The sequence below is a fragment of the Ammospiza caudacuta genome, chromosome 1 (assembly GCF_027887145.1).
Source record: "Ammospiza caudacuta isolate bAmmCau1 chromosome 1, bAmmCau1.pri, whole genome shotgun sequence".
Lineage (NCBI taxonomy): Eukaryota > Metazoa > Chordata > Aves > Passeriformes > Passerellidae > Ammospiza > Ammospiza caudacuta.
Window position 1 is genome coordinate 437,913 of NC_080593.1, and position 27,950 is coordinate 465,862.

Below are 27,950 nucleotides of genomic sequence, written 5' to 3' on the forward strand. Positions count from 1 at the left end.
GGCTCAAGGGCAGCGGGACCCCCCGCGGCGCGGGGCCCCCCCGGGCCCGGCCCCCCCGCCCCGCCGGCGCTGCCCATGGGCCCGGCACGATGCCGGTGCGGCGGGGGCACGTCGCCCCCCAGAACACCTTCCTGGACACCATCATCCGCAAGTTCGAGGGGCAGAGTGAGTGGGGGGCGCCGGGGGCACCGGGAGCGGGGCTGGGGGGGCGAGGGGGATCCGCGCGGGGGGAGGAGATCGGGAGACACCGGGAGATACCGGGGAGTACCCGGCAGGGAGGGCAGCGGGGGCACTGTGGCCCTGGGTGGGTTTGAGGTGGCGGGGACCAGCCCGGCAGGAGGGACCCTGCTCGCCCTGGCGTCCCCGAGTCCCCAGCTCGGGTGGGCTTGCGGTGACGGGGACAGCCCTGGCTGGCGGGGGGTTCCTGCCCGCCCTGACCCCCAGCAGCCCCGGCTCCGCGCTGCCAGAGCTGGGCCTTCCCCAGTCCGCGAGGTGTGCGGCCCCCAGCGCCCGCTCAGGCTGCTGTGGGGCTGGGGGTCCCCCTGGCTGTGCCCCCCACACTGCCCAGCAGCTGCTGCAGGGCGGCCTGGCAGAGTGGGGGCTCCGGGAGACTGAAAATCGGGGGGTTCCTCTGGGGTGAGGCCCTGGGCACCCCCGGGCTGGAGACAGGGCAGGGATGCGGGGGGATGCTGCCCCTGGGTCGGGCTGGGCGTGTCACCTGCTGGGGACAGGCTGTGCTCGGGGGGCTGGCCTGGCTGAGCCGCTGCCCTCACGGTGGGGTGCTGGGGGTCCCAGGGTCCCCGTGGTAGTGGTGTCCCTAAGGGGTCTCTGCAGTTGTGGGGGTCCTCGTGGTGATGAGGGCATCCCAGAGTCCCTGCTGTTGTGGGGTTCCTGTGAGATGTCTGTAGCTCTTGGGGGGTTCCTGCTGTTGTGGGGTTCCTGTGAGGTATCTGTGGCTCTTGGGGGGTCCCTGCTCCTGGGGGGTCCCTGCCGTGCTGGGAGCCCCTGGGTCCCCGTGGTTCTGGGGTCCCTGTGATTGGGGGATCCCAGCGGTTCTGGGGTCCCCACGGTGGTGATGGCACCAGCTTGGGAGGGTCCCTGGGGAGCGAGCAGGATGATTCACGGCCTGGTGTCCCTAGGAAATCCAGAGCCGTGGGTGGGTGGGTGGAGGGACCCCCACTCCGGCCTGACCCGCGCCCCCCTGTCCCTGCAGGCCGCAAGTTCATCATCGGGAACGCGCGAGTGGAGAACTGCGCCGTGATCTACTGCAACGAGGGCTTCTGCCGGCTCTGCGGCTACTCGCGGGCCGAGGTGATGCAGCAGCCCAGCACCTGCGACTTCCTGCACGGGCCCCGCACGCAGCGCCGCGCCGCCGCCCAGATCGCACAGGCGCTGCTGGGCGCCGAGGAGCGCAAGGTGGAGATCTGCTTCTACCGCAAGGATGGTACGGAGCCGGGGGACAGGGGGCTGCGCTGGGCACCGCGGCAAGGGGGGCACTGACACCCCGGGGGCCTGCGCTGGGACAGGGGCACAGGGACACGGCTGGGTGGCAGGAGCTGTGGGCACGGGGACACAGCTGGGTGGCAGGAGCTGTGGGCACGGGGACACGGCTGGGTGGCAGGAGCTGTGGGCACAGGGACACGGCTGGGTGGCAGGAGCTGTGGGCACAGGGACACGGCTGGGTGGCAGGAGCTGTGGGCACGGGGACACGGCTGGGTGGCAGGAGCTGTGGGCACAGGGACACGGCTGGGTGGCAGGAGCTGTGGGCACGGGGACACAGCTGGGTGGCAGGAGCTGTGGGCACGGGGACACAGCTGGGTGGCAGGAGCTGTTGGCACACGTGGGGACCCGGGGGACCCTGGCAGCCCCGGGGGCTCGCAGCACTCTCCAACCCCGTGGTGGCTTCCAGCAGGGTGCGAGCCTGGCCCTGGTGGCTCCAGATGGGCACCAGCCCCCTGTGAGCCGTCAGCCCCTCCTGGTGCCACGGTGGCCGCCAGGTGGGCCCAGGAAGCCACCATGTGTCGTGGGTGCGGGGTTGTGGGGTGCAGTGATCCCCACAAACAGGGATGCAGGGGGCTGTGTCACCTGGAGGGGGCTGAGCTGGTGTCACAGTGCCACAATCCCCGCGGGGTTGTGTGGAGCACCCTGGCAGGTGCCATCCCAGGGTCCCTGTGCCATCCCGGGGTCCCTGTGCCATCCCGGGTCCCTGTGCCATCCTGGGGTCCTTGTGCCATCCCGGGTCCCTGTGTTGTGTGGAGCACCCTGGTAGGTGCCATCCCGGGTCCCTGTGCCATCCCCGGTCCCTGTGCTATCCCGGGTCCCTGTGTTGTGTGGAGCACCCTGGCAGATGCCATCCCAGGTCCCTGTGCCATCCCGGGGTCCCTGTGCCATCCCCGGTCCCTGTGTTGTGTGGAGCCCCCTGGCAGATGCCATCCCAGGTCCCTGTGCCATCCCGGGGTCCCTGTGCCATCCCCGGTCCCTGTGTTGTGTGGAGCCCCCTGGCAGATGCCATCCCAGGTCCCTGTGCCATCCCGGGGTCCCTGTGCCATCCCAGGTCCCTGTGCCATCCCGGGGTCCCTGTGCCATCCCCGGTCCTTGTGCCCCCAGAGCCCGGGCAGGGCTGGCTCCCCGCCTCGCTAGTGCCGGTGCTTCCCCTCGGCGTGGCCCCGTGCCAGTGCCAGGTGTCCCGGCTGTCACCACAGCTGTCCCGGCTCCGGGCACACGGCCCCGGTTCCGGTGCTGGAGTAAACAAAGCCGGTGCCAGCTGCTGGCGTGGCCCCGGGTGCCCTGTGGGGTGGGCTGGGGGCAGAGGCTCCCCCCCGGCCCTGGCACCCCCACCCTGCTGCGTGGCTGTGCCTGGCACGGCCCTGTGCCCCTCGGACTGTGCGGTGCCAGGGCTCTGGGGCACGGGGGGACACAGTACCCCCCTGGAGCCGCGTTGTGCCCTCGTTAGGGTGACGCTGCTCGGCCTGCCGGGTGCCACAGGGCTGGGGGAAAGGGGGCTCGTGCCTGGGGCCTTCCCTGGGTCCCCAGAGACCTCGACACCCCCTGAGCAGCGTGGGGGTCTCACCCCTCACCAGCCCCCCTGTGCTGCCGGGGAGAGGAGGGACAGGGGGCTCCCAGGAGTGGTGAGGGGTCCCTGCCCCTGCCAGCCCTTGGGACCCTCTGTGGGGCCCATGGGGAGGTGTGGTGGGGCTCTGGGGTGCTCTGGGAGCCCCCACCGGGACAGGGACAGTCCATGGGGTCCGTCTGTCCCTCGGGATGGGGAGGGACCCTTGGCAGCGAGTTGGGTCTGGGGGTCCCGGTGCTGCGGGGGTGCCAGCCCTGGGGGTGCAGTGGTGCCACCGTGGGGGTCTCCTCCCCATGGTACCAGCCCCGGTGTGGGGGTGCTGGGGGCTCCCCTCACTGCACTAGCCCCCCAGGCTCGGTGGGGCAGGGGCGTTGCTGCCGTGGCTCCGGCACACCCGGTGCCCCCGGGGTCGCTGCCGTCCCTCGGGACCGTGCCGTGGCGCTCACCGGCGGCCTGCAGCCCCCGCCCCGCGCCCCCGGGGAGTGCCGGTGCCCGGTGCCGTGTGCTGCTGGCTGGGGCCGCGCTGGAGCCGCGCTGGAGCCCTGGAGCCGCCGCGGCTCCGCGCTGCTGCTGCTGCAGCCATTTGTCTCGCAGACGTGTTGTTTACGGTGCCGGGGACGCGCCGGGGTCACGGCGCCCGTGGGGCGCCTGTGTCCCCGCAGGGACACCGCAGGGACCGCGGGCTGCCTGGGGACAGGGAGGGGGCACTGAGACCCCCAGGTGCCTTTGGGGACCCCCACCCCGTGCGTGGCCCCGGTGTCGGTGCGGGGCGGGAGCACCAGGGGCTGAATGGGGGCCCTGTCACTGTGACACCTCGGGGTGCGGGGTCCCCCCTGTGCCGTGGGGGTGTCCCCAGCCTGGCTGCGGGCCTGGGGGTGCAGGTGGCTCCTGGTGCGGGGGCGCGGTCCCAGGGCAGGGGTGCAGTAAGGGGGAGCCGGGGTGGGGGAGCAGGGATGGGGGGCCAGGGGGGTCCCTCCGCTTTGGGGGTCACGGGGAGCACTGGGGGTGCTGGAGGTGCAGTGTGGGGGTGCGGGGGGATTTGGGGTACAGCTCTGGAGGTCGGCAGTGCACTTAGGGTGAGGGGGGCAAGGGGGGCGGTTCCCATTGCAGGGGGGTACCCCTGTGCCCCTGCGGTCCCCCCGTGACCCCCTGTGCCCCCTGTGCCCCCCCACGGGCAGCTGGACCGGAGCTGTCGGGCCCGGGGCCCCAAGGCTCCTGCGGGGGCGGATGGAGCCGCAGCGATCCCGGTTCGATGGCGCAAATCCCCTCACAGCGCTGGCTCTGCCAGGACCCCGCGGCCGCCCCGTGCCGCCCCGTGCCGCCCCGTGCTGCCCGCGGCCCCGCGTGCGTCAGGGAATCCCCCCGCCGCGGGCACGGGAGCGGGGACGGTGCCAGCTGGCACCCGCCGTGCCAGGCGGCCGGGCCCGGTGCCAGCCGGGGGGACACCGTCTGCGGGACTCGGTGCTCGGCGCCACCCGCGTGTCCCCCGGCGCCTCCCGCCCGCGTCCCCTCAGGGTGAGGGGTGCCGGGGGCAGCAAGATGCCCCCCCGTCCCCCAGAGGCTGCCCCGGGCTGCCCCCAGCACCCCGAATCCCCCCCCCCCCCCGCCTCCAGCTGTGGCACCGGATTAACGCCACAGCTGTTAACGAGTTCTGAGCGGATTAACCCTGCCCGGCACCCCCGGAGCCCCCCCGGAGCACCCCCGGCGCCGCTGCCCACGCACAGACACGCCACGGGATTGGGGGGAGAAAGGGGCACCCCGCCCTCCCGTGCCTCAGTTTCCCCCCGCGGTGGGGTCAGCGTTGGGGGCAGGCAGGGGTGATACCGGGGGGCAGGAGGGGGTGCCGAGCAGGGATGTTCGGGGCCAGGCGGGGGTCCCTCCCGGGTGGCAGTGCCACCCCCCATGTCGCTGTCCCCCCTCCCCGCAGGCAGCTCCTTCCCGTGCCTGGTGGACGTGGTGCCGGTGAAGAACGAGGATGGCACCGTCATCATGTTCATCCTCAACTTCGAGGCCGTGAGGGAGCCTGAGCCCGGGGAGGCCCCGACCCCCAGCACCAACCACTGGGTCACCCCGGCCCCCTGGGGGCCTGCAGGTACGGGGACACCGGGGACAGGGAGACCGGGTCAGCCCAGGTAGGGGGAGACACAGGGACACGGGGTCACCCCCAGGTGTGGGGACACAGGGACACCGGGTCAGCCCCCCGGAATGGGGACACAGGGACACCGGGTCACACCCTCCTCCCGGGTTCCTGCAGGGGCCATGGGGTCAGTGCCACCGGGCTGGTGTCAGCCCATGTCCTGCTGACCCCGTGTCCAAGGTGTTGCTTTGGGGCACATGGGGACAGCGGCAGCACCGTGGGGAGGGGGTCAGACCCTGCCCCCGGCCCCAGCCCTGACTCCGGGGTGCAGCTGATCCCTGCGGATGAAGCAGCGCCGCGTGGGGGTTTGGAGCTGCTCCTGCCCCTGTCCCCAGCCCAGGTGTGACCCAGCCCTGCCCCTGGGGTACAGCCGGTCCCTTTGGCCGGAGTAGCACCGGGTGCGGGTTTGGAGCCAGGTTCTGTCCCTGTCCCGGTGTGACCACCCCTGTCCCTCCCAGGTCGCAGCCGCTCCCTGCGGCTGAAGCTGCTGGCGCTCACGGGCAGCCGCCAGTCGCTGCCCCCCGAGCCCCCCGAGCCCCCGGACGTGGTGGTCGTGGACCCGGGGCTCACGGACCCGCTGGCCCTGGAGCCCGGCCCGCCCGCCAGCGACTCGGGCCCCGAGGACGCCTCCTCGTCGCTGGAGGCCGGGGACCGCGCCGAGGACGAGGCGGCGCTGATGGGGGACCCCGAGCCGCCGGTGCCGCAGCTGTCCCCGCGGGCCGAGCGCCTGGCGCTGGCCTTCGCCAACCACAGCCTGGCCCGGAGCCGCTCCCGGGAGCGCCGGTCCCGAGAGAGCCTCCGCAGCCTCCGCCGGGCCTCCTCCGTCGATGACATCGAGGCCATGAAGGGCGACGGGGACAAGCGCTGCCACAGCCGCCACGCCAGCGCCAGCGCCGGCACCGGCCTGCACCGCGGCTCCAGCACCGGTACGGGCACGGGACACGGCGACAGCCACCGGGGAGGGGACACGGGGCAGCCACAGCCAGGGACCCTGGTGACCCCCATCCCACCGCCCCACAGCAGGGGCTGGCGACCCCCTCCCCATGACCCCAGACCCTCCTGGCCCATCCCGCAGCCCCCTGAGCCACAGGGTGCAGTCACCCTGGGAATCCCCTCGGGAGTCACCTCGTTGGCCCCAGAGCTCGTTAAGGGTAATAGGATAAGGGACAATTATTGTAATGCCATTAAAGGTAACTGAGAGCAGCTCTGCAGGTCCCTGGGGGGCCTGGTGGCACACGGGCTGGTGGCACAGGGGCTGGTGACATACGGCTGGGGCTCTGTGTCCGCCCTGGGGCTCCACCTGCCCTGGGACCCCCAGCCCTGGGAGCTGTGGGATCCCCCCAGGGGCCATGGGACCCCTGCCCGGGAGCCCAGGGGAGCTGTGGGACCCCTGCCCCCGGAGCCCAGGGAGCTGTGGGACCCCTGCCCCGCGGATCCCGGCTCCGTGCCGCGGTGACAGTCCCGCCGCCGTGTGACAGCACGGTGCCCGTGTGTCCCCCTGCAGGCGCCGTGGCCGCCGTGCGCAGCGCGCTGCTCAACTCCACGTCGGACTCGGACCTGGCGCGGTTCCGGGCCATCGGCCGCATCCCGCAGATCACCCTCAACTTCATGGACCTGCAGCCGGGGGGGCTCCTGGCACCGCCCCCCGCCCCCCGGCCCATCATCGCCCCCACCAAGCTGCGCGACCGCACCCACAATGTCACCGAGAAGGTCACTCAGGTGAGACCCGCACGGGGGACAGGTCACACAGGTGACACAGGTGACACGGTGAGCCCCCGGGGCTGTGGAGGGCCCCGGGGTTGGGGGGAGCTGACTGGGTGATGCTGGAGGTGATGCCAGAGGTGGCCAAGTGGTGACAGAGGTTAGTGGGGAATGCCACGGTGGCCAGGTGCTGCTGGAGATGGCCAGGTGCCGCCAGGTGCCCAGGAGGTGCCAGAGGTGGCACGTGGTGCAGACGCGGCTGGGCTGTGCCGAGGTGTTCGGTGTTCGGGCAGTTTCAGTGATGGCGTGGCCAGGCTGTGCCAGGATGGCCCAGCGGTGACAAAGTGTCTGAGCCGTGACAAGATGTGCAGGCAGTGCTGGGGGTGACCGAGTGGTGCCAAAGTGTCCGAGTGGTGCCGAAGTGTCCGGGTGGTGCCAAAGTGACCGGGCAGTGCCAAGGTGGCTCAGTGGTGCTGGGGGGACTGGCCGGGGGTCGTGACCGTGGTGTTCTGGGGCGGTGGGTGCCGTGGCCGGGGGCAGCCGGGTCTGGGACAGCCCCTGGGGCGCTCCCAGCGGGATGCAGGGGGCAGACACTCCCCGGTGCCGTTGTGCCCCTGGTCCCGGTGCCATTGTGCCGTAGTACCCCCTGGACCCGGTGCCGTTGTACCCCTCACCGCGCTGCCCCCGGCCCCGGTGCCGTGCCTGCCGGGTGCCGTTGTGCCCCCGGCCCCGGTGCCGTTGTGCCTCTCACCGGTGTACTCCCGGCCCCGGTGCTGTTGTGCCTCTCACCGGTGTACTCCCGGCCCCGGTGCCGTTGTGCCCCCGGCCCCGGTGCCGTTGTGCCTCTCACCGGTGTACTCCCGGCCCCGGTGCCGTTGTGCCCCCGGCCCCGGTGCCGTGCCTGCCGGGTGCCAGGCGCTGGCGGCCGCCGCTAATCCGCGGCCCGTTGTGTAACCGCCATCTGCCGCGGGAGCAGGAGGCGCCGCTTAATTACACCCTCATTTCCCTCCGCTAATGATCCGGGGGGGCCGGCGGGCCGGGGCATCCCCGGAGGGCCGTGCGGGGTGGGGACCGCTGCGTGTCCCGCCCCGCGGTGTCCCCGGGGTCCCCGGCAGCTGGCGGGGGACGGAGCAGCCCCGGCGCATCTGCCCGGTCCCCCCGGGCCCCCCGGCCCCGCACCTGCCCGCACACGTGAGGGGCCCCGTGGGGACCCCCGCTCCCACCCCGAGCTCCAGGCCGGGCTCCGGGGCTCCCGCGCCGGTGCTGGGGCAGCCGCAGGGTCCTCGGTGGGGCGGGGGGACCCTTCTGGGGGCTGGAGGGACCCTTCTGTGGTGGCACCCCCCTCACTCCGCATCCCCGTCCCCCCAGCTCCTGACGGAACCTCTCGATTGCCCCGGCCGTGGTTAATTGTGCCGCCGGGGTGACGCTGCGCTCTCGCTTCGCCGCCGCTGCCACGGGGCCAGGAGGGGACGCGGCTGCGGTCACCGGGCCGGGCTGTGCCCCCGGCACGGCGGGGGAGCCTCGGGGTGTCCCGGCTGGAGGAGTGTCGGGGGAACGGGGGACACGGACACAGGGACCGTGGCTCGGCCCCTCGGGTCGGTGGCTCTGGGGACAGGGTGTCCCTGCAGCGGCACCGTGATTCACCCGCGGGGCCGGAGCCAAGCGCCCGTCAAGGTCACCGCGCTCTGGGTGACAGTGACAGGGGCCTGGTGTGGCCGTGACACCCCCAGGGCTCATGGGAGCCCCGGGAACTCCTGCTCCGTTCTGGAGGGGATCCCTGCGTGGGGCAGGGTCGGGCGGGGGGGTCGGGCGGGGGGACCCCAGCCCCACTCAGGGTGGGTGGGGAGCCGGCGGTGCCACCAGCCAGGGGTGTCACTGGGGCATCGCTGGCTCTCGGGGACAGCGGGCTGGGGACAACAGGGACCCCCCAGTGCAGGACGAGTCCTGCCGACCCCGGCCCCGCTGCCCCCCAGGTCCCTCTCGTCGGGGCTGGGGGTGCGCAGCCGTGGGGCAGTGCCAGGGCTGGGCAGTGGCCAGGGACACGGGGACACGGGGACACCGTGAATCAGCCGGGGCTGCCAGGGCCAGCTCATCGCTACCGTCACTGTCCGTGTCCCCACCACCGCTGTCCCCGTGCCCGTCATCCTCCGTCCCCGTCCCCTGTGCCAGCGCTGTGCCAGTCACGCTTCGGGGATCCCTCCCGGATCCCGGGGTGCCGCAGGGGGTGCCGGTGCGGCAGGCGGGGAGCGCACCGGTTCCGCGGCCCCCCCCGTGCCCCGCCGCGCCCCGGAGCCCCCGCGGGGCCGTTCCGGGCGCTCCCGGTCCCTCCCCCGGGGAGTGGCGAGGGCTGCGCCGGGGGGGCCCGGCGGGGGCGAGCGGCGGGGAGGGCTCGGGGGGTCCCGCCCCGCTCCATCTGCCGCGCGCGGGGCCGGGGGGGCGCGGGGACCCCCGAGCGCGGCCATGGCCCCGGCGCGGCGCGACAGCGGGGAGCGCCCCGAGCGCCCCGACGGGGAGCGGCGGGAGCGGGTCCGCCGCGCCGTGCGCGTCTCCAGCCTGGTGGCACAGGAGGTACGGGGGGGCGGGGGTCTCACCGGGAGGAGAGCGGGACCCCCGGTTTGTACGGGCGCGCGTGGGCTCGGCGTCCGGGGGCGGGGGACACCGGGGGTCCTGGGGGGGCGGCTCTGGAGGGATCGGGGGGCTCTGGGAGGGTCCCCCCGCCGCGGGATCGCGGTTCCGTTGTCGCTTCACCGTGCGCGGGCACGGGGGTGTCCCCGTGCCGGGATGGAGGGCACGGAGCGCTGGGACAGCGGTGGGCGCTGCGGGCGGCTCCGGGGGGCTCCGAGGGTCCCCCCGCGGTGGGAACGGGGTCCCGCTGGCGTCCCACGGCACAGGGCACGGGGGTGTCCCGGTGCCGGGATGGGGGACAGGGGGGCGGGCACCGGGGAGCGCGGCCGGGGTGTTGGGATGGGTTTGGGGGTCCCGGGATTTCGGGGATGGGTGTCCCCCCGAGGCGGGAACGGGGACGCGCAATTTATCCTGCCGTGGGGGGTGCGGGGTGTCCCCACGCCGGGCCGGGGGTCACGGAGCGGGGGCTGGCGCTGGGGGTCGCAGCAGCGGCTCTGAGGGGCTGCGGGGGGCTGGGGGTCCCGAGGGGCCCTGGGGAAACGGCTCCTGTGGCTCATCCCGCCCTCAGGGGCTGTGGGGTACCGGGGGTGCCCCCCTGCTCGGCGTGGGGGGCACTGGCGGTTCCGGAGGGCGGCTCTGGGGGTTCAGGGGGATCTGGAGCCCCCCAGTGCCCCCCGGGGCTTGGGGGCATAACCCCCCCCCCATGGGTGCCCACTGCCCACCTGGTGCCTCGGCTGGGCTCGGAGCCGTGTCCCGCTGTGCCGTGGTGGCTGTGGTGTGCCGAGGAGACACGGCTTGTGGGTCCTATGGCCTCTGCTGTGTCCCAGGTGGTCCCCAGGTGTCCCCGGCCGTCCCCAGCATCTCCTCGGTGGTCCCCAGCGTGTCCCAGGCGGTCCCCAGGTGTCCCTGGCGGTCCCCGGGTGTCCCTGGCGGTCCCCAGAGTGTGTCCCAGGTGCTGGCAGCCGTTCCCTTTTGGGGCGGGTGTGGGTCAGTGCCAGCGTCACCGGGCCGGGGTTCGGGGCCGGGGCGGGCGCGCCGCCCCCAGGGCCGTCCCCCCGTCCCCCAGGGCCGTCCCCCCGTCACGGGGCCCGTCCCCCGCCGTGCCACGGGTGCCAGAGGCTGCGGGTGCCGGTGTCGCTGCCCGCCCGGGCGGCCCCGTGTGCCCCGTGCCCATGTCGGGGGGTCCCGAGGGGGCTGCGACGCCGCAGCTCAGCGCCGTGAGTACCCGGTGGCACCGGGGATGGGACGGGGGGGGTCCCCAGCGCGGGGTGTCTGTGTCGGGGTGTCTCCTGTGTGGGGTGTCCCCACACTGCTCTGGTGTCACCTGGCGATGGCTGGCACTGCCCTGGCCGTGCCCACCCCGGGTGACAGCTCCCAGGTGGGGACATGGGGGTCAGTGTCGCCCTGGCTGGGGGTGTCCCCGGGCCCCCAGGGGAGGTCTGGGGGTCTTGGGCCCTTGCGGGGCATTGGGTGGGTGCCAGGGCCTGCTTAGGGCAGGTATGGGGTACCCAGGGAGGTGTGGGGTGCCTGCCAGGACTGATGTTGGGTGCCTGTGGGTGCTGGTACTCGCCGGGGCAGGATTTGGGGCTCTCTGGCTGTGGGGTCCCTATGGGGCAGGATTTGGGGCTCTCTGGCTGTAGGGGTCCCTATGGGGCAGGATCTGGGGCTCTGTGGCTGTGGGGTCGTTATGGGGCAGGATTTGGGGCTCTCTGGCTGTGGGGTCCCTATGGGGCAGGATCTGGGGCTCTCTGGCTGTGGGGTCGTTATGGGGCAGGATTTGGGGCTCTCTGGCTGTGGGGGTCCCTATGGGGCAGGATTTGGGGTTCTCTGGCTGTGGGGTCCCTATGGGGCAGGATTTGGGGCTCTCTGGCTGTAGGGGTCCCTATGGGGCAGGATTTGGGGCTCTCTGGCTGTGGGGTCCCTATGGGGCAGGATTTGGGGCTCTCTGGCTGTAGGGGTCCCTATGGGGCAGGATTTGGGGCTCTCTGGCTGTGGGGTCCCTATGGGGCAGGATTTGGGGCTCTCTGGCTGTGGGGTCCCTATGGGGCAGGATTTGGGGCTCTCTGGCTGTGGGGTCCCTATGGGGCAGGATTTGGGGCTCTCTGGCTGTGGGGTCCCTATGGGGCAGGATTTGGGGCTCTCTGGCTGTGGGGTCCCTATGGGGCGGGTGTTGGGGTCCCTGCCGGGTGCTGGGGGTCCCTGCTGGGGGGCCCGGGGGGGAGCAGGGACAGGGCAGTGACAGAGGGGGTGTCGGTGCCCTGGGGGGGGCCAGGGGCTCAGTCAGGGTCTCGGGGGGCTCTCGGGGGTGCAGCCTGCCCCCGCCCCTGTCCCGTTGGGTATTTGGGGTGCAGCCTGCCCCTATCCCTGTCCCGTTGGGTATTTGGGGTGCAGCCTGCCCCCGCCCCTGTCCCGTTGGGTATTTGGGGTGCAGCCTGCCCCCATCCCTGTCCCGTTCGGTATTTGGGGTGCAGCCTTGCCCCTGTTTCTGTCCCGTTGGGTATTTGGGGTGCAGCCTGCCCCCGTCCCTGTCCCGTTGGGTATTTGGGGTGCAGCCTGCCCCTGTCCCTGTCCGGCCCGTATTTGGGGTGCAGCCTGCCCCTATCCTTGTCCCCTTCGGTATTTGGGGTGCAGCCTGCCCCTGTTTCTGTCCCGTTGGGTATTTGGGGTGCAGCCTGCCCCTGTCCCTGTCCGGCCCGTATTTGGGGTGCAGCCTGCCCCTATCCTTGTCCCGTTCGGTATTTGGGGTGCAGCCTGCCCCCGCCCCTGTCCCGTTGGGTATTTGGGGTGCAGCCTGCCCCTGTTTCTGTCCCGTTCGGTATTTGGGGTGCAGCCTGCCCCGGCCCGTGTCCCGTTGGGTATTTGGGGTGCCGCCTGCCCCTGTTTCTGTCCCGTTCGGTATTTGGGGTGCCCGTGGGCGCAGGTGTCTGGGTCGCGGCAGGTGCGGCGCCGGCTGTCCCGGGGGGTGGCGGTGTCACCGCAGGTGTCGGGGACGCGTCACCGGGGCGGGACGTGTCGCCGCGTGTTGCCGAACGTGTCACCGGCGCCGCCGCCATCTGTGTCACCGTGACTGACGGGTGGCGGGGCGGGGGGGGTGGCACCGGGCCCGGGGGTCGGGACATCACCGCATATCGGCTCTGTGCCGGCATACGCACCGGGGATGGGGGTCCCACCTGGGCTTGGGGTGTCCCCAACCCCTCTTCATGGTACCCCCGACCCTGCTGGCAGGGGAGGGGCTGGGGGCTGTCCCTGTGGATGGGGACATGCTGGGCAGGGGGACACGCTGGGCTGGGGGCTGTCCCCGTGGCGGGGGGACACGCTGGGCTGCGGGCTGCCCCGCCATTTGGGGGGCTGGAGACCCCAGGGCTGGGGTCAGGGGGACTCCGCGTGTCCCCCGTCCGTTCGGGGGGCTGGCACGGGGAGGGGGTGCCAGGACAGCGCCTCGGCCTCGCTGGGACCCCCGGGAAGGGGCACGGGCTGCTCTGGGGGTACTGACCCGGTACAGGGCGCATTCTGAGGGGGTTACAGGTGTACCTGTGGGGCCCATGCGTGGGGGTATATTTTGGGGGGCTCTGGGCTACCCCCAGCCCATGGGGGCCACAGGCTCGGGGATGGAGCGGGGGGTTCCGGGGTCTCTCTCCGCAGACGGCAGGACCCCCCCCGGCCCCGGGGCCTTGCGCGGCCCCCGCCCCCCGCGCCGCAGGCCGGGATTTGTCCCACTTTGCCGCGGCAGCTGCGATAAATTTAGCGGCAGGAGCGGCTGGTGGCTGGAAACGCCCCCCGCCCCTCCCCCGCTGTGTGTGCCCCCCCCCCGTGCCCGCCCCTCCCCCGCTGTGTGTGCCCCCCCACCCTGTGCCCTCCCCTCCCTCCGGGCCGGCACAGCCAGGGGGGCTCCGGCACTCGGGGTTGGGGTCCCCCCCTCAGGACCCCCCCGGGCTCCCTGCTGGCACCGGGACGGGGGCTCTGTGCCCCGGTCCCTGTCACCCCCCGTGTCCCCAGGGCCCCGTGGCACCCGTGTCACCCCCGGGCCTCGGGGGGTGTCGGGGTGCAGCCCCCCAGGAGGGGCTGGGAGCGGGGACCCCCGCACGCAAGGCACGGGTGGCCGCGTCCCTCTGTCACACGGTGCGTGGGGACACGGGTGGCAGCGGGAATCCCCCGCGTGGGGGTGGCGGCTGTGACGCAGGAGCTGCCGTGTGTCCCAGTGCTGTCATCGCGTGTCACCGCGTGTCCCGGCGCTGTCACCGCCGCGTGTCCCAGTGCCATCGCTCTGTGTCCCCAGCGCTGTGTGCCTGTGTCACTGCGTGTCACTGCGTGTCACCGCGTGTCCCAGTGCCATCGCTCTGTGTCTCCGGCGCTGGTGCCCGTGTCACCGCGTGTCTCGGTGCCGTCGCTCTGTGTCCCCAGCGCTGTGTGCCTGTGTCACTGCGTGTCGCCGCGTGTCCCGGTGCCATCACCCCGTGCCCCAGCAGTGTCGCCGTGTGTCCCACCACCCGTGGCTGTTCCCCACGAGGCCACTGCGGCTGGTGGCCCTGGGGACAGAGGTGACGAGGCCTGTGTCCCGGGGGGTGTGTGGCAGTGGGGGACATGTTCTGGCTGGGATGGGAACGGTATCCTGGCCTATGGACACCGCACGGGTGAGGGACATCCCCGCCGTGTCCTTGTCGCGAGTGTGGCCCGTGACGCCCTGCTGGTTGCCGTGGGCAGCGCTGTCCCGCACACCTGGGGCAGGTGGGGGTGCCCTGGGGGTGCCCTGGGGCTGCCAGGGGCTGTGACTGTCGCACCCGGTGCCGCGCCGCCCGAGGGCACGCCCAGCCGCAGCGCTGTCCCCGCGCTGTCCCCGCGCTGTCCCTGCGGGCGGGGGGCCCGGGGGGCGCTGGGGGGGCGCTGGGGGGCCGGGGGGGCAGCCCTGGCCGTGGCCGTGGCGGCGGCAGCGGAGCAGCCTGGGAAAATTTCCGCCCCAATAATTCCTGTCGGCTCCGGCGGAGCGCGGCTGGCGCACGGCGCCGGGGGTCCCCATCGCCACCGGGGCTCCCCATCGCCGCCGGGGCTCCCCGCGCCCGCCGGGGGTCCCGGGCACGCCATGGGCGCGGGGCCGGGCCGGGGGGCTCCCCGGCAGCCCCGGGCCGGCGCGGGCTGACCCCGCCGCCGCCGTGCCGAGGATGCTGCCCGCGCTCCTGCAGCTGCTGCAGGAGTTGCCGGGCGCGTCCCCCGCGCCCCCCCGGGCCGGGCCGCCCCCCGGGCCCTGCCCCATGCCCGGGGTCCCGCTCTGCAGCGCCTGCCTGGGGCTCCGCCGCGATGGCACCGGGCACCGACCGCAGGAGCAGGTACCGGGACCGCCCTCCCCGCGCCCCCTGACCCGGCCGGTGGGGCGGGGGCGCCGCGGGGTGGGCTGGCGGCTCTGCGCCCTCCCGAGCCCTGGCGGGGGCTGCGGGGGCCGCGTCCGTGTCCTCGGCGTGGCTCGGGAGGGTTCGGGGCTTACATAAAGCTCTGGCTCTGCGTGACGGGGGCACCCCGGACCCCCAGGGACCCCTCGGGGGCAGGGGGATGGCAGCCGTCCCCTCCCGGGGCTGCGGCACCAGATGGAGCCCCACGATGGGCCTGGGGGAGCGAGGGGACCGCCGGGGGGACAGGGGCACCGTGACCCCCCACGGGGCAGAACGGGGGCTGTGACCCCTGTGGGGCACAGGGCGGGGGCCCTGGGTCACCTCCTGCCACCCCTGCCGTGGGGCTGTGCGGGCTGAGGAACCCTTGGGCCCCCCCAGGCGCCCCCAAGGGTGACCAGGACCCCACAAGGACCCCTGGCGTTGTGCCCCCAGGCGTTCTGCGCAGGGACTGGCACTGGGGAGGGGGCTGTGCCCTCCGGGTGGGAATGCCAGGGGGAGGCCGTGCCCCTCGCTGGGGATGGCAATGGCCGGGGGCACAGATCGGGGGCACAGGGCAGCATCAGGGGGTGGGAGATGCCCTGCTGGTATTTGTGGGGCTCTGTGGTGTGGAGGGCTTTGTCCCCTCCGGGCACCCCTGGTCACACGTGGTGGTGTCCCTGCACCCCCCATTGCCTCTGCTGGGCTCCCCCTGCCCCCCAGAGTCACAGAATGTTGATTTTGGGAAGGACCTTTGAAACCACGAGGTTCAGTGATGGGCACCCAGAGCACAGGGGGTCTGGGCTGGGCTGGGCAGGAGGATCAGGGGGTCTGGGCAGGAGGATCAGGGGGTCTGGGCAGGGGGTTCAGGGGGTCTGGGCAGGAGGTTCAGGGGGGTCTGGGCAGGGGGTTCAGGGGGGTCTGGGCAGGGGGATCAGGGGCGTCTGGGCAGGAGGATCAGGGGGTCTGGGCAGGAGGATCAGGGCGTCTGGGCAGGAGGATCAGGAGGTCTGGGCAGGGGGATCAGAGGGGTCTGGGCAGGAGGATCAGGGGGTTCAGGGGGTCTGGGCAGGGGGATCAGGGGGTCTGGGCAGGAGGCTCCTGACCCAGGTGCCCACCCCTCCCCAGGCTGGGGGTGTGAGCCCTGCAGCAGCACTGCCCCCCTGCAGCCCCCCACGTGCCCTTGTTGGGGTCACACCTCACCCCAGAATGTCACAGCGCTGCTGAGGCTGTGAAGACCCACCAGAACCCCTGGGTCCAGACCTGACCCACCCTGGCCAAGGCCAAGCTCTGACCCACCATGGCCAAAGCCCAGCCCTGACCCAGCATGGCCATCATCCAGCACTGACCCAGCATGGCCAAGGGCACCGTCCCACACTGTTTGGGGTTGTGGTGGCAGGGGCAGGGTGCTGTGGGGTGCTGGGGAGTGCTGCGGTGCAGGCTGAGCCCCGTGTCCCCCCCATCCCAGGTGCTGTCCCTGGGCGCCGATGTGCTCCCCGAGTACAAGCTGCAGGCGCCGCGCATCCACCGCTGGACCATCCTGCACTACAGCCCCTTCAAGGCCGTGTGGGACTGGCTGATCCTGCTGCTGGTCATCTACACGGCCATCTTCACGCCCTACTCGGCCGCCTTCCTGCTCAGCGACTCGGAGGAGGCGCAGCGGCACCACTGCGGCTACTCGTGCAGCCCGCTCAACGTGGTGGACCTCATCGTGGACATCATGTTCATCATCGACATCCTCATCAACTTCCGCACCACCTACGTCAACTCCAACGAGGAGGTGGTCAGCCACCCCGCCAAGATCGCCATCCACTACTTCAAGGGCTGGTTCCTCATCGACATGGTGGCCGCCATCCCCTTCGACCTGCTCATCTTCGGCTCCGGCTCCGAGGAGGTGACAGGGGACACGGGGACATGGGGACGTGGGGACACGGGGGGCCAGCCCTGCCAGCTGGGCAGTGCTGCTCTGGGGGTCTGTGCTGTGGCTGGGGGTCCCACCGGTGCCCCCAGTGCTGGGGTGGATGTTGGGGTAGTGGGGGCTGTTCCTGGGTGCTGGTCCTCCTGTGGGGAGTGTCTGGGGGTCCCATATGCACCCCCAGGCCAGGACACCACAGTGGCCCTGGTGACCCCTGTGAACCCCCTGCCCAGACCCCCCGATCCCCCTGCCCAGACCCCCCTGATCCCCCTGCCCAGACCCCCCTGAATCCCCTGCCCAGACCCCTCTGATCCCCCTGCCCAGCCCACCTTTGCTCTGCGTGGGACACTGGGAGCACCAGGACCTGATGTGGGGAGGGGGACAGGGGCTCACAGCCCCCCTGCCCTACCAGGGGTCTGGGGGGGCTCTCTGGCTCTGCTGAGCCCCCTTTCCTGCCTCCCCAGACACCCTCAGCCTGGGGGCACCTGGGGCAGGGGGAGACCCCCAGAATGGAGGTGCCCGGCTTGGGGCAAGCCCCCCCCCCCTTTTGGGGTTCTGAGGGTGTCTCTTCAGTGTCACCCCCTCCCCTTTTTCCTGTCCCCCGTAACATGACACTGGTGGGGCTGCTGATGTGGGGAGAGAGGATGGAGCCCCCCTCACTCCTGTGTCGGTCCCCAGGGTATCCCCACCCCGTAACCCTTTCTGTGCCGCTCCCCAGGCCACAACGCTCACTGGGCTGCTGATGTGGGGAGAGAGGATGGAACCCCCCTCTCTGTTCTGGGGGTTCCCCGGGTATCCCCACCCCTGTAACCCTTTCTGTGCCGGTCCCCAGACAATGACACTCATCGGGCTGCTGATGTGGAACCTCCCTCTCCCTTTTGGGGGTCCCCGGGGTATCCCCACCCTCATAACCCTTTCCCTGCCGCTCCCCAGACAACAACACTGGGGGGGGTAGCTGATGCGGGGAGAGAGGATGGAACCCCCCCTCATCCTTTTGGGGGTCCCTGGGGTATTCCCACCCCTGTAACCCTTTCTGTGCCAGTCCCAGACCATGATGCTGCTGGGGCTGCTGATGGGGGGAGAGAGGATGGAAACCCCCACCCCTCCTCACCCCTCGGTGGGTCCCCAGACCACCTCTGTAACCCTTTCTGTGCCGCTCCCCAGACAACAACACTGGTGGGGTAGCTGATGTGGGGAGAGAGGATGGAACCCCCCTCTCCCCTCTGTGTGTCCCCAGGGTGTCCCCACCCCTGTAACCCTTTCCCTGCCGTTCCCCAGACCACGATGCTGCTGGGGGGAGAGAGCATGGAACCTCACTCCTCTGTGGGTCCCCGATATATCCCCACCCCCGTAACCCTTTCTGTGCAGCTCCCCAGACCACGACACTCATTGGGCTGCTGATGTGGGGAGAGAGGATGGAACCCCCCCTCTCTGTTCTGTGGGTCCCTGGGGTATCCCCATCCCCTGTAACCCTTTCCCTGCTGTTCCCCAGACCACAACGTTCATTGGGCTGTTGATGTATGTAGAGAGTGTGGAGCCCCCCTCTCTGTTCTGTTCCTGGGGTATTCCCACCCCCGTAACCCTTTCCCTGCCGAATGCAATCTCACCCCTGTGTGTGTGTCCCCAGGGTGTCCCCACCCCCCGTAACCCTTTCCGTGCCGTCCCCAGACCACGACGCTGATCGGGCTGCTGATGTGGGGAGGGGGCACGGAACTCCCCTTTCTGTTCTGTGGGTCCCTGGGCTATTCCCACCCCCCGTAACCCTTCCCGTGCCGTCCCCAGACCACGACGCTGATCGGGCTGCTGATGTGGGGAGGGGGCACGGAACTCCCCTTTCTGTTCTGTGCGTCCCTGGGCTATTCCTACCCCCGTAACCCTTTCCCTGCCGAATGCAATCTCACCCCCGTGTGTGTGTCCCCAGGGTGTCCCCACCCCCCGTAACCCTTCCCGTGCCGTCCCCAGACCACGACGCTGATCGGGCTGCTGAAGACGGCGCGGCTGCTGCGGCTGGTGCGGGTGGCCAGGAAGCTGGACCGCTACTCCGAGTACGGCGCGGCCGTGCTGTTCCTGCTGATGTGCACCTTCGCGCTGATCGCGCACTGGCTGGCCTGCATCTGGTACGCCATCGGCAACGTGGAGGGGCAGCGCACGGGCTGGCTGCACGCGCTGGGCCAGCAGATCGGCAAGCCCCTCAACGGCAGCTTCGGGCCCTCCATCAAGGACAAGTACGTCACGGCGCTCTACTTCACCTTCAGCAGCCTCACCAGCGTGGGCTTCGGCAACGTGTCCCCCAACACCAACTCCGAGAAGATCTTCTCCATCTGCGTCATGCTCATCGGATGTGAGTGCCCCGGGGTGTGAGCGGGTGTGAGAGCTGTGTGTGCTGCACACCTGGGTGTGTGAGAGCTGTGTGTGCTGCACACCTGGGTGTGTGTGAGAGCCCCAGGGTGTGAGAGCTGTGTGTGCTGCACACCTGGGTGTGTGTGAGCACCTGTGTGTGCAGCCAGGTGTGTGTGAGAGCCCTGGGGGCTTCGGCAACGTGTCCCCCAACACCAACTCCGAGAAGATCTTCTCCATCTGCGTCATGCTCATCGGATGTGAGTGCCCCGGGGTGTGAGCGGGTGTGAGAGCTGTGTGTGCTGCACACCTGGGTGTGTGTGAGAGCCCCAGGGTGTGAGAGCTGTGTGTGCTGCACTCCTGGGTGTGTGTGAGAGCCCCAGGGTGTGAGAGCTGTGTGTGCTGCACACCTGGGTGTGTGTGAGAGCCCCAGGGTGTGAGAGCTGTGTGTGCTGCACAGCTGGGTGTCTGTGTGAGCACCTGTGTGTGCAGCCAGGTGTGTGTGAGAGCCCCGGGCTGTGTGAGTGTGTGCTGCACACCTGGGTGTGTGTGAGAGAGCTGTGTGAGTGTGTGCTGCACACCTGGCTGTGTGTGAGTGCCCTGGACTGTGAGCGGGTCTGTGAGTGTGTACCTGGACCCCTGGGTGTGTGTGAGCACCTGTGTGTGAGTGTGTGCTGCACACCCGGGTGTGTGTGAGAGCTGTGTGAGTGTGTGCCTGCACAGCTGTGTGTGTGCGTGAGAACCTGTGTGTGTTCAGGGAGCTGTGTGAGTGTATGCTGCACACCTGGGTATGTGTAAACACCTGTGTGTGCAGCCAGGAGTGTGTGAGCACCTGTGCAGTGTGAGAGCTGTGTGAGTGTGTGCTGCACACCTCTGTGTGTGTGAGTGTGTGTGAGCACCTGTGTGTGCAGCCAGGTGTGTGTGAGAGCCCTGGGGGCCTTGGCCACCTGTCCCCCAACACCAGCTCCAGGAGATCTTCCCTGTCTGTGTCAGGCTGATGGGGTGTGAGTGGCCATGGGGCGTGAGAGCACCTGTGAGTGTGTATATCCACACACCTGTGAGTGTGCAGAGCTGTGTGTGTGTATCCACACACCTGTGAGTGTGCAGAGCTGTGTGTGTGTACCCTCACACCTGTGAGTGTGCAGAGCTGTGTGTGTGTACCCTCACACCTGTGAGTGTGCAGAGCTGTGTGTGTGTATCCTCACACCTGTGAGTGTGCAGAGCTGTGTGTGTATCCTCACACCTGAGTGTGCAGGGCTGTGTGTGTATATCCACACCCCTGTGAGTGTGCAGAGCTGTGTGTGTGTATCCACACACCTGTGAGTGTGCAGAGCTGTGTGTGTGTATCCTCACACCTGTGAGTGTGCAGAGCTGTGTGTGTATCCTCACACCTGTGAGTGTGCAGGGCTGTGTGTATATCCACACCCCTGTGAGTGTGCAGAACTGTGTGTGTATCCAAACCCCTGTGAATGTGCAGGGCTGTGTGTGTGTATCCACACACCTGTGAGTGTGCAGAGCTGTGTGTATCCTCACACCTGTGAGTGTGCAGAGCTCTGTGTGTGTACCCTCACACCTGTGAGTGTGCAGAGCTCTGTGTGTGTACCCTCATACCTGTGCGTGTGCACAGCTGTGTGTGTGTACTCTCACACCTGTGAGTGTGCAGAGCTGTGTGTGTATCCTCACACCTGTGAGTGTGCAGGGCTGTGTGTGTGTACCCTCACACCTGAGTGTGCAGGGCTGTGTGTGTACCCTCACACCTGTGAGTGTGCAGAGCTGTGTGTATATCCACACACCTGTGAGTGTGCAGAGCTGTGTGTGTGTACCCTCACACCTGTGAGTGTGCAGAGCTGTGTGTGTGTATCCTCACACCTGTGAGTGTGCAGAGCTGTGTGTGTATCCTCACACCTGAGTGTGCAGGGCTGTGTGTGTGTATCCTCACACCTGAGTGTGCAGGGCTGTGTGTGTATATCCACACCCCTGTGAGTGTGCAGAGCTGTGTGTGTATCCTCACACCTGTGAGTGTGCAGAGCTGTGTGTGTATCCTCACACCTGTGAGTGTGCAGGGCTGTGTGTGTACCCTCACACCTGTGAGTGTGCAGAGCTCTGTGTGTATATCCACACCCCTGTGAGTGTGCAGAGCTGTGTGTGTGTACCCTCACACCTGTGAGTGTGCAGAGCTGTGTGTATATCCACACACCTGTGCGTGACACCTGTATCTGCACCCACACACACGGGGGGCTGCAGGATCACCCCCAGGCTCAGTTTTGGGGCTGTCCCTGTTTGACACCTGCACTGATGCTCTGGGGATCAGGGCCCCTCGTGGCCTGTCCTCAAGTGACACAGCTGGGTGGGAGGTGGCTCTGCTGGGGACAGGAGGCTCTGCAGAGATCCACGGGCTGGGGACACCTGTGGGTCACACCAGCCTGTAGGTCACACCGGCCCCATGGAACGTCCAGGCTGGGCACAGGGGCTGGTGACAGCAGCTGGACACGAGCCCAGGGGCGCCCAGGTGGGCACAACCCAGGGCAGGGATTGTCCCCTGTGCTGGCCCTGCTGAGGAACCCCCCTGGAACCCTGGGGCAGCTCTGGGCCCCTCCAGCAGGAGAGACCTGGAGGGGCTGGAGAGAGTCCAGGGAATGGAGCTGGGAAGGGGCTGCAGAATCCCTGAGGGAGCTGGGCAGGGGCTGCAGAATCCCTGAGGGAGCTGGGCAGGGGCTGCAGAATCCCTGAGGAGCTGGGCAGGGGCTGCAGAATCCCTGAGGAGCTGGGAAGGGAATGGAGAATCCCTGAGGAGCTGGGAAGGGAATGGAGAATCCCTGAGGAGCTGGGCAGGGGCTGCAGAATCCCTGAGGAGCTGGGCAGGGGCTGCAGAATCCCTGAGGAGCTGGGCAGGGCTCACCCGGAGCAAAGGAGGCTCAGGGGCCCTCGTGGCTCTGCACAGCTCCTGCCAGGAGGGCACAGACGGGGAAGGGTCGGGCTGTGCTCCAGGGAACAGGGACCTCAGAGGTTGCCGGGGAGGTTCGGGTTGGATATTGGGAAAATTCCTTCCCTAAAAGGGTGATCCGGCCCTGGCCCAGCTGCCCAGGGCCATGGTGGAGTCTCCATCACTGAAGGGATTTAAAAGCCCTGTGGATGTGGCAGTTGGGGACATGGTCAGTGGTGGCCTTGGCAGTGCTGGGGGACGGGTGGGCTCAGGCACGTGAGAACTCCCTGGATGACTCTTGGCACTGACAATGACGATGATGCCCCTCCATGGCCATGGGGACCTCCATGACAGTGGGGACCCTCACAATTATGGGGTCTGCTGACAGTGGAAACCTGTGTGGTGATGGGGACCCCCGTGACACAGGGCACTCCTGTGCTGATGGGGACACTCCTGTGCTGATGGGGACACCCCATGATAATGGGGTCACTCCTGTGCTGATGGGACCCCTGTGACAAAGGGCACTCTGGTGATGGACACCTCCCAGTGACAATGGGGACCCCATGACAGTGGGCACCCTGCCTGATGAAGGGTACCCCACACTACAGCCCTGGCAGCAGTGGAGGTTTGGGGGTGCAGAGCCCCCCAACAAGTCCCCCCAACACCGATGTGGGGCAGCATCCTCGGGAGCACCTCGGTCATCACCCGGTGCTCATTCTCGGGCACACAGGGACACGGGGACCCTGCGTCCGGCCCAGAGGGTGGCAGCGGGGCTCTGGGGAGGTCTGGGGGTGTTTGGGGGTGCAGAGCCCCCTGACATACCCCCCCCCAGCACCAATGTGGGGCAGCATCCTCGGGAGCACCTTATCCATCACCCGGTGCTCATTCTCGGGGCCACAGGGACACGGGTACCCTGTCCCCCGGCCCGGGGGGTGGCAGCGGGGCTCTGGGCGCTCGGGAGCGCCATCCTGACGCTGTCCCCCCAGCGCTGATGTACGCCAGCATCTTCGGGAACGTGTCGGCCATCATCCAGCGGCTGTACTCGGGCACGGCGCGCTACCACACGCAGATGCTGCGCGTGCGTGAGTTCATCCGCTTCCACCAGATCCCCAACCCGCTGCGCCAGCGCCTCGAGGAGTACTTCCAGCACGCCTGGTCCTACACCAACGGCATCGACATGAACGCGGTGAGAGCCCAAAACACCCCAAAAACACCCCAAAAACACCCCAAGCCCCCAGCACCCCCTCCTCAGGGAGTACTTCCAGCACGCCTGGTCCTACACCAACGGCATCGACATGAACGCGGTGAGAGCCCAAAACACCCCAAAACACACCAAAACCACCCAAACCCCCCAGCCCTCAGCCCCTCTTCCAGCACGCCTGGTCCTACACCAACGGCATCGACATGAATGCGGTGAGAGCCCAAAACATCCCAAAAACACCCCAAAAACACCCCCAAAACACCCCATGGCCCTCAGCCCCTCTTCCAGCATGCCTGGTTCTACACCAACGGCATCGACATGAATGCGGTGAGAGCCCAAAAAACCCCCAAAACCCCATGGGAGCCCCAAACCCCTCAGCCCCTCTTCCAGCATGCCTGGTCCTACACCAACGGCATCAACATGAACGCAGTGAGACCCCCAAAACACCCAGAAACACCCCAGAAACACCCCAAGCCCCCTGGGACCCCCAAACCACCCCGGGCCTCAGCCCCTCTTCCAGCACGCCTGGTCCTACACCAACGGCATCGACATGAACGCGGTGAGAGCCCAAAAAGCCCCCGAAACCCCATGGGAGCCCCAAACCCCTCTGCCCTCAGCCCCCCTCCTCAGGGAGCATTTCCAGCACCAGCGGCACCGGTGTGACCGCGGCGAGACCCTCCGGGACCCCTAAAACCTGCCCCGACCCCTGGTACCCCCCACCCTCCGTGCCGCCGTGACCCCCCGCTCCCCGCAGGTGCTGAAGGGCTTCCCCGAGTGCCTGCAGGCCGACATCTGCCTGCACCTGAACCGCAGCCTGCTGCAGAACTGCGCCCCGTTCCGCGGCGCCACCAAGGGCTGCCTGCGCGCCCTCGCCATGAAGTTCAAGACCACCCACGCGCCCCCCGGGGACACGCTGGTGCACGCCGGGGACGTGCTCACCGCGCTCTACTTCATCTCCCGCGGCTCCATCGAGATCCTGCGCGGCGACGTCGTGGTCGCCATCCTGGGTGAGCCCCCCCAAAAGGGATTCGGGGGTGCCGCAGTGCCTGTGGGGCAGCAGCCGCTGCTTTTGGGGTGCCGAGTGCCCCCAGGGTGACAACCCGTCTCCTGGAGACCCCCGGTGCTCCTCGGGTGGCACCAGATCCCGAGGGATCCCCCCCATCCCGGGACCCCCCAGTGCTGGGGAAAGGCCAGACTGACCCCCATCTCCTGGGGACCCCCAAAGCCCACACTGACCTCCCATCTTGGGGACCCCCCAAAGCCCAGACTGACCCCCATCTCCTGGGGACCCCCCAAAGCCCACACTGACCTCCCATCTTGGGGACCCCCCAAAGCCCAGACTGACCTCCCCCTTCTGGGGACCCCCCCAAAGGCCAGACTGACCCCCGTCTCCTGGGGACCCCCCAAAGCCCACACTGACCCTCTTCCTGGGCACCCCCAGTGCTGGGGGAAGCCCAGACTGACCCCCCCCCCCCCTTAGGGACCCCCCAAAGCCCAGACTGACCCCCGCCTCCTGGGGACCCCCAAAGCCCAGACTGACCCCCGCCTCCTGGGGACCCCCTTCCCCCGGGGTCCCCCAGCCCTGTGCACACCCTGAGTGTCCCCCCGTTTCCCCCGTGCCCCCCAGGTAAGAACGACACCTTGGGGTGCCGGGGGCAGTGCAGGGCCCCGCTGATCCCCGTTTCCCCCCCGTGCCCCCCCCCAGGTAAGAACGACACCTTCGGGGAGCCGCTGCACCTGCACGCCCGGCCCGGGAAGTCGCGGGCGGACGTGCGCGCTCTCACCTACTGCGACCTGCACAAGATCCTGCGCGAGGACCTGCTCGAGGTGCTCGACATGTACCCCGAGTTCTCCGACCGCTTCTGGGGCACCCTCGAGATCACCTTCAACCTGCGCGACGTGAGGGCGGCTCCAAAACACGGGGGGGGGGGGGCCGAGCGAGCCGGGGGTCCCAGTGAACCGGGGGTCCTGCAAAGGGGTGGTCCTGAACCAGTAAGGGGGTTCCGAGCAAGCTGAGGGGGTCCTGGAAATGGGGGGTCCTGGACAAATAAGGGGGTTCAGAGCAAGCTGAGGGGGGTCCTGACCAGTTTGGGGGGTCCTGAGCGAACTGGGAGTCTTGAGGGAGTTGGGGGAGTTCGGAGCAGGTTGTTGGGGGGTTTCAAGGAGTCTTGGGGGGTTCTGAGAGAGCCGGGAGAGCCCTGAGAAAGGCTGGGGGGGGCGTCCTGAGCAGACTGGGGGGTCCTGAGCAGGTTGGGAGGGGGGTCCTGAGCAGGCTGAGGGATTCTGTGCAATTTTGGGTGGGGGGTCCTGAGCAGGTTGGGGGCCCTGAGAAGATTGGGGGCGTCCTGAGCAGGTTGGGGGGTCCTGAGCAGGTTGGGGGGTCCTGAGCAGGCTGGGGGATTCTGTGCAGTTTTGGGTGGGGGTCCTGAGCAAGGGAGGGGGCGCTGAGCCAGCTGCGAGGAGCTGAGGGAGCTCGGGGGGTCCCGAGCTCGGGGAGGGTCCGCAGCCCCCGACGGTGCCCCCCGTGCCCCGCAGACCAACATGATCCCCGGCTCCCCGGGCAGCGACGAGCTGGACGGCGGCTTCTCCCGGCTGCGGCGCCGCAAGCTCTCCTTCCGCCGGCGCCCCGAGAAAGGTGCGGGGCTGGGGGGGACCGGGACCCCCGGGGTGCCCCGGGGTGTCCCGGCCCGGCCCTGACCCCGCTCCGTGCCCCGCAGACGCCGCCAGCCCCGGCGAGTCCCGGGCGCCGCGCGGGGACGGCCAAGCGCCCGGAGCGCCCCCCGGCCCGGCCGAGTGGGACCCCCCCCCCAGCCCCTCCAGCTGCGGCTCCAGCGACGAGGAGGAGCCGCCCGCGCCCCCCCCGGGCGCCACCGCGCTGTCCCCGTTCCGCAGCGCCCCCCCCGCGCCCCCCGAGCCCGAGGAGCGCGGCGGCAGCGACGTGTGCAACCCGCTCTCAGGTGGGTCTGGGGGCGTGCGCGGGGCGGCCCCTTCCTCCCCTCCTGTTCCCAAACCCTGGCACTGCTGTCCCCAGCCCTCATCCCCTGTCCATCCCCTGTCCCCTGCTCCCCTGTGCCCCCCTCAGCTGGATTTGGGGGGGGTCTCCCTTCTCTCCTCGGTCGGGGTCCTGCAGACCCCCCAAAACTGCAGCACAGCCTGGCTCCCCCCTCTGAACCCCCCCTCACACTGCCCTTGAGCCCCTGGAGCCCTCCCCCCTCGGGGTCCTGCAGACCCCCCAAAGCTGCAGCACACCCAGCCCTGACCCCCCTCTCCCGCTGCCCCCGCAGCCCTGGAGCCCTCCGGGTGAAAGTTGGGGTGGGGGTTCCGGGGGGGGGGTTCCCGTCTCCTGCTCCCCTCACTCAGGGTTCCAGAGCTCCCCCCAAACCTCTAATCTCCCCCATTCTCAGCCCTCCCCCTCCCTGCCCCTGCATCCCCTCAGGTGGGGATGGGGGCCTCTGGTTGGGCAGGGGGTCCCAATCCTCCCCTCCCTGTTTAAGGCTGGTGGAGCCCCCCCAAAAGACCCAGCCCCCCCTCCCCACCCCTCCCCCAGGCCCCTGAACCCCCCAAACCTCCCCCCTCATTTCCTCACCCCCCAAACCCATTTGCCCCCCTCCTGTTCCAGGCGCCTTCTCGGGAGTCTCCAACATCTTCAGTTTTTGGGGTGACACCCGGGGCCGCCAGTACCAGGAGCTGCCCCGCTGTTCCCACGGGGGCCCCCCAAACCCCACCCCGACCCTGACCCGCCGCCAGCGCTCCGACCTGGAATCCCGCTTGGACCTGCTCCAGAAACAGCTCAACAGGTAAATCTGGGGGGTCGGGGGGGACCCGAGGGGGGCTCGGGCAGCGGGACCCCTTGGGAGTCTCCCCATTGGCAAATCTGGGGGGTCGGGGGGGACCCGAGGGGGGCCACTGAGACCCCGTGGGAGCCTCCCCATTGCGAAAGGGGTCTGGAGAACCCTGAGCAGAGAAGGGTGGGACAGGGGCAGTGCTGAGGGTCCCGGGGGTAGTGCGAAGGATGGGCTGGGGGTGCCGGGGGTCCTGGGGACAGGATGGGCTGGGGGTGCCGGGGGTCCTGGGGACAGGATGGGCTGGGGGTCTCCCCTCTCACCCCGCGGCGGCCCCGCCATCCCGCAGGCTGGAGTCGCGGCTGAGCTCGGACATCTCGTCCATCGTGCACCTGCTGCAGCGCCAGGTGCTGGTGCCCCCCGCCTACAGCGCCGTGACCTCGCCGCACCAGCCCCCCCCGGGGCCGCTGCCCCCCACCCTGCCCATCACCCCCATCCGCCCGCTCGCTCAGGTGAGGCACCGGGGGCGCACCTGGGCTGGGGGGGTTCCACTGTCCCGCTCCGGGGGCTGGGGTCACCCCGGAGCCCCCGGACTGGGGGTGCCGCCCTCCCGAGTCCCCCCGCCCCGGGGGTGCCGGTATTGGGGGGGCGCACCCCGAGCCCCCCCCCCCCCCCCCCGGTGCCGGTGCCCCCCCCGCCCCACTGACCCCCCGCCCGTTCCGCAGGTCCCGCGCCCCCCGCGCGCCCCGGAGCCCCCGGACGTGGTGCTGCTGCTGGAGCCGCCCCCGCCGCGGCGCCGCTCCCTGCCCGGGGCGCTGCCCCCGCCCGCGGGGACCCCCCCGGGCACGCCCCCGCTGCAGAGACACTGCTCCGACCCCGGCAGCTAATGGGAGCGCCGGGGC

General features: G+C 70.0%; 1 protein-coding gene across 1 annotated transcript; it reads left to right on the forward strand.

Annotated features, from left to right (window-relative positions):
* The first annotated feature begins 89 nt into the window (after positions 1–89).
* Positions 90–27,935, forward strand: KCNH2 (potassium voltage-gated channel subfamily H member 2). Its single transcript, XM_058800830.1, has 15 exons — positions 90–165; positions 3,952–3,961; positions 5,002–5,162; positions 5,666–6,133; positions 6,712–6,926; positions 16,359–16,784; positions 18,768–19,146; positions 23,052–23,251; positions 24,021–24,273; positions 24,972–25,165; positions 25,802–25,901; positions 25,984–26,223; positions 26,886–27,063; positions 27,398–27,560; positions 27,774–27,935. The coding sequence occupies exons 1-15, from the start codon at positions 90–92 to the stop codon at positions 27,933–27,935; spliced, it is 3,225 nt and encodes a 1,074-aa protein (XP_058656813.1).
* The last annotated feature ends 15 nt before the right edge of the window (positions 27,936–27,950 follow it).